Raw genomic sequence first — 5,567 nt, forward strand, 5'->3', positions numbered from 1 at the left:
GAGCAAATTTAAAAAATAAATAAATAACTAACCCACCAGATGCCACTGAGGCGCCAAGTGCCAGAAAATGTAAACTGGTCTGAGTCTGAAATTCATTAAGACTGCAGTGCCTCTGAGCCAGCGTGCAGAGGGCGATTGCTTTCCATGGCCCTTCTGCTGCAAACAGATTTGGACAAGCCTCACTTTATACTCCTGTGGATACTCTCCCATTTTGATGTTGGTATTTGTGTATTTGAAATTGGGAACATTCCTAATGCACACTGATTCAGCCTGAGAAGACTGGATAATCCAGTGACTGCGGGGTAGAGGATGAGAGAAAGTAATTTAGATCCTACTGGCTTTTACTTTTCTTCCTGTCTGTTAAAAATAATTATATAGACAGAAAGATGTTATGGTATGGAAAAAACCATAAAAATTAACATTCCGTTCTGGCTACAGCACTTCACCAACGTTAGACAATTTTATCTTCCAAGTCAGGTTTCAAACAAATCTGTTTCATAGGCTGTAGGTAACCTAAATGCATTTGTTTGTGGGTGATGCCTTGAGGGGCTTACCTAAAACAGAGGCTAGACAAAGTTAAGAGAATAAAGAGCAGTTAAATTTATTGAAGGCCTTTAAGGTGCATTCAGGGCAGACAAAGCCTACTGGAGAGGTGACATCCAGAAATGGACAGTGAGTCACAAGGTTTTCATACTTTGTAATTTCTGTCCATTAACGTATTGAGCTTCAATCCTCCAATTACACCTTCAGCTGATGATGTCAATTACCCCAAATTTGCTCCCTCAATTCACTGTTGTTTACATATCTTGGGGCTCTGAGGCAGCCAAGTGTCCTTGGAGCTCAAACTTTAGAGGAATTGTTTTGTCTAAAAATGCTGGGAACAGAAGTTTTGGCACTCTATATGGAGTCCAGAGTTCTACACTAAAACTGCAGATACACTAAAATTACAGAAGCTAAAAATCCTAAAGCATCACTGTCGCTGTTGAGCTGCTAGTAGAGAAGAAATCCCAGATTCTCAGCGTGGCACAGAAAAGAGATCTTTATGATTTTGATTTCAACTTATATAGACTTTGCAGAGGTCACCCAGATTGGTCAGCCAGAAACCTCCCCCCAGGCCTGATTGGCCAGGCCTGAACTGTCCAAATATCGAGACACTGTTTCAACAACATCCAAACTTTATCTTTGTTTATAAAACACAGAGGAAAGTTCCCATGGGAAAGACCTGTGCTAGCCACACATCACTATCACCAGCCTTGTACTACACATGGGGACACCGAGGCATTTTCCTGCTCCTTCTGCCCAAGCCAGGGATGCAAATGGACGATAGCCCAGCTCTCCTGGCTGCCTGCCACATACCAGCCTTTGGGTGGTGCCTCCTTGGACAGGAAGGGTGGTGCAGGGCTTCTCTTACCTTTCCAGGGAAGGTGCCTCTGTGGGTGCCTGGAAGACGCAGAATTTGAAGGGGAGCAGGCCTTTGTTCTCCAGCATGACCACCTGCGTCTTCCTGGTGCCCTTGATCATGGAACCGAAGTTGATGGGCGAGGCAGGCTCAATGCTGTACTTGCTGTACACAGCTCTGGCCGACACCCTCACGGGGATGTTGGCAGTAACCTGGCCTCCTTCACCCTCGCTGGCATCAATCACCTGCAGCCACAGGAGGGGCAGTGAACAAAGCATAGTCTCTACCCTGGTCCCCAGCCTCCACCCCAGGCCTACAGCAGTTCACCCTCCCTGTTTAAACACCTCCTCCAGAGTCAGATTCTCAGCTCTGCATAGGAAGCCTCCCGGGTGGTTTTGAAAGACTTTGTTTGTGTATGTAGGAGAGAGGATTCCCCAGTTGAAGCTTTCCTTCCAGAAGACACCTATCCTCTTTACGCTCCCATGACACTGTGTGATAACACAGCCTAGCCCAGGCAGCTCACCTGGCAGTACAGGATGGGTTTGTTCTTGACGAAGATTTCAGTCGTGGGGTGGAAAACCATCTCAATATTTGCAGCCTGGGAGGTCATCAGCATGCCTGACTTGGGCTCCACAGTGAAGTGGGATGCCAAGTTGCGTAACCTGGGACCCACACCTCTCAGCTTGAAACTGGGGAGAAAGGGAAGTAACCTCTGCAGTTAAAAGTATTGGTGCCACCAGCACAGCCAGGACTTTGCACAGGACCAGAAAAAATAGAAAAGGGAAAATAGAAATTCCCTGCTCTACTCAGGGAATCCTGAATCTTGACAGAGAGAGCAGACAATCACGAGGTTACTGCAACACAGTCTTGACACTGAAATTTTTCATTCCCTCCCTTACAGAAGATCCCTCTGTGAATGTACTCTTCTCCCCAGCCTGGGGAGAAGAAATATTTGCTGAAGAGAAAATTCTGAGGAGAGAAATTCTGCTCTTTTTTCTTTTTCATTTTGTTTTGTGTTAAATGTTTGCCAAAATACCATGAATTCTTCATTTGGTTCCTAATTGCTGATTTCAAAGCAAGGAGGGGGTTTGCCTCCAGTGGAGTGAGCTCTGAGCTGTCACATGCTCTGTCTGTTTGGCCCAAAACGAGAGATGATGGTGCTGGATCCAGGCCAGTCTACAGACCTGGTGCTGACAGGCTTCTCCAGCATTCCCCAGGTGAGGTTCCCTCCAAGGGCTGAGCTGGGGAACCATCAGAGCTCCTCCCCTGGGCTTTTTCCACAGTGCCTTCACATTTGCCTAGGGAGTAAGCAGGGGGCTTCAAGAAACTGGTTTGTGGCCACAAGTTTCCATGGTAGCACCAGTTGCTTTCATTGCTGGTCACCATCAGGCCAGCTAAGGCTTTATTATCAACCAAAATGGTCAGGAGTCATCCATACATGGAGCAAATAATCCTTCAGGGAGAAACCCACTTCCCCAGTCTCAGTTTCCAGCCCTCCAATGTGACTTTGGCTGTGTCAAGAACGCCTCTGAAGCAGTGTGTTCTCTGCAGCTGATCAACTGCAGCCCACTGCCTGTACAGTACCACTGGTCATTCCACGTGGACAGCCAGGTGTACAAGCTGAGGTATGTGCACGTTTGCCCTCTCCTTGAAGCCTTTCTCCCTGGTGTCCTGTTTGGACTTTGCAAAGAACAAAACTGTTTACCTAGGATCTGATAAATTGCTTCTGACTTTCCCTTGTGCAAATAACACTGACCAGCCATGGTCAGGCTGGATGCTCAGGGAATAGGTGTTTTCCACCAATTCGGTGCTACCTAGCCCCCAGAGTGGTTTCCTCTGGGAAAGAAAGCTGGGGAGAAAGCTGCTTTCTCAGACCTCTGTGGCCTGAGGCAATGTCCACCTTGAGGGAGGGCTCCTAGTCCCAGCTCCATAGTGCTGGTGGAGGCCTTTTGGCCCCTCTGCTTTGGGATGGGTTCTGTCTGCAGGCAGAGGAGCTGCTCTCTGCTCCTGGCATTCCTCCCTGCACTGTGCTGGAGGATGCCCAGAAAGTCCCAATTCACACCAGAGAAAGAGCTACTTAGTGCCTGGGCTGATGCTGAACATCTTGTTACCTTCCCTTTCCTTCATTTCTGAGACAAGTCCTTTAGCGCCAGGATGATTTGTTTCCCAGGGGTCAGCTTGCAGTGGACACCTTGGACTCTTCACTCCCTCCCTTTTTTTGTGACACTTGTTACTCCTTTTGACTTTTCCCCACTGCAGCATGTCCCTTACGGGTTCTATGCTGCTTGGCAGCAAGACTTGTTCATCATCTCCCATCCCTGGCTCCCAGAGAGTTTATACTTTAGAGTGAAAAATGTTGTCTGGGCACCATGGTCCTGGGAAGTAGCCTCAAACCATTCATTAAAACTGAAGACTGGTATTGCCATTAAAGACAATGAATAAGTGATTAGGGATGTCTTGGGGGTTATGACAAAAAAGCCTCTCATCCAGAAATAAAACCCTGAAACCCTGCTGTAGATAATAAACTACAAAGCTAGACAGTTTTTCTTTGGGGAGCACGTCATTTAAGGCACTGAATGCTTGTCTGGGAATGGACACCCAGGTGGTGTTTGACTGTGTGGGTGTCCCGTCCCGCTGGAAAAAGGGGCAGTCGGGAAGGATTCTTTTCAATAGATTTCTCGGACAAAAACCAAAACAAACGCGGCAACATTATATCTGAGAACTGTTCATTGATAAAGAAGGGTTAGTGTTCCTACCAAAGGGGGACAGAAAAAGGAACAAAGAGGGAAAAAAGAGAGACGGAGAAAGAGAATACCGGACAGATCGTTCCGCAGTACCCCGGGCGCCCCGTCGGGGAGAGCTCAGCACATGGAGCTGTGCGCTGCGAGTTGAGAGGAGTCTGCATGGCTCCCGGGGCGGGCTGGGCGCGATTTCCAGCCAGCAGCAGCTGCGTGTGCCTGCCGCGGGCGAAGGACAGGGACAGAACCAGGCTGCCGTGGCTGCGGGTGACCTCGGGGAGCAGCTGCGGGCGGGCAGGGCAGGGCGGGGCGGCTGCGGGCAGTGGTGACTCCGGGCGGGCTGCAGGCAGGGTGCGGGCAGTGGTGACTCCGGGCTGGGTGCAGGCTGGGTGCGGGCAGGCGGCAGGCAGGGGCTCCGTCAACAAACAGCGACAGACAGGACAGACAGGCAGGGAAGGAGCAGCACCGCAGGGAGGAGAATGCAAACGGGGAGGGACGCAGAGCTGACCCTCCAGGTGACCCCCTCTTCCTCCAAGAAACCCAAAGGAAATCGCCGCGGTTGTGTCGCAGTTCGCTGATTTTATTTGCTTGCCTCTCCTATAGCGACTTCCCGCGCACTTTTCCCCGCATCCCGTAACCTGCCCCACCGGCAAGGGGAGGTCGCTTACCGTGCAGTGGTGGAAGCTTTCTGTCCCCTGATTAGCTGCCAGGCAAAACCTCACCAGGGACAGAGCTGGCAGGGAGACTGCTGCTGTCATAGCTGTGCCTGGATGCCAAAAGCGTTGAGTGCTACGTTTAAGTCATGAACAGACACCTTTGGCCCGTTTTGTGCTAGTGAAACCCAACTTTAACTGCAAACTTTTTCTTAAAAGAACCTGAGCGTTCCAATGCTCTTGGAAGCCCAGGGAGGAGTTTAAAGCACTCCCCCTAATCCAGAAATGATTTCTGCACTCCTTAAATTCACACGGACGACGTTCATTTAAAAGAAAAATTAGTTTTGAGCTAGATCCCCATTTCAGTCATTTTTTATTTAAACATTTCATTAGGCTGCTTTCCCGTGATCCCTCCAGGATCACTCTGGACTCTTACTGGTAATTCAAGTGGGACGGAAAATGATTGACACGTACTTGAAAAAATACAGCAACTGTTCTTTACCCATCACCTAATACTATAACAACAGCCCTGCACAGTGCTGCCGTGAGTAGGTGATCTATTAAAAATCTGTCAATATCTTTATCTCCAAGCAAAACTGGAGCCCATGTTCATGAAATAACCTTCCCTACACAGCGCAGAGGAGAAAACAAAAGTAGGCATTCAAATCTATTCTCTCTTCCTGTCCCATCGGATACCCCAGGTAATTGCATCTGGTTTTGTCTTCTCTGAATAACTATTTCTTCACAACAATTTATCAGCCCTGGTCTTCACGGTGT

General features: G+C 48.9%; 1 protein-coding gene across 1 annotated transcript; it reads right to left on the reverse strand.

The window, feature by feature from the left end:
• Window positions 1-1,407: 1,407 nt before the first annotated feature.
• Window positions 1,408-2,105, reverse strand: LOC146432394 (hydrocephalus-inducing protein homolog). The gene is made up of 2 exons (XM_085071207.1): window positions 1,923-2,105; window positions 1,408-1,644 (listed from the first exon to the last, which is right to left on the reverse strand). The coding sequence occupies exons 1-2, from the start codon at window positions 2,013-2,015 to the stop codon at window positions 1,408-1,410; spliced, it is 330 nt and encodes a 109-aa protein (XP_084927333.1). The 5' UTR covers window positions 2,016-2,105.
• Window positions 2,106-5,567: the final 3,462 nt, after the last annotated feature.

This window comes from Lichenostomus cassidix, chromosome 11, assembly GCF_008360975.1.
Source record: "Lichenostomus cassidix isolate B80296 chromosome 11, HeHo_3.0, whole genome shotgun sequence".
NCBI lineage: Eukaryota > Metazoa > Chordata > Aves > Passeriformes > Meliphagidae > Lichenostomus > Lichenostomus cassidix.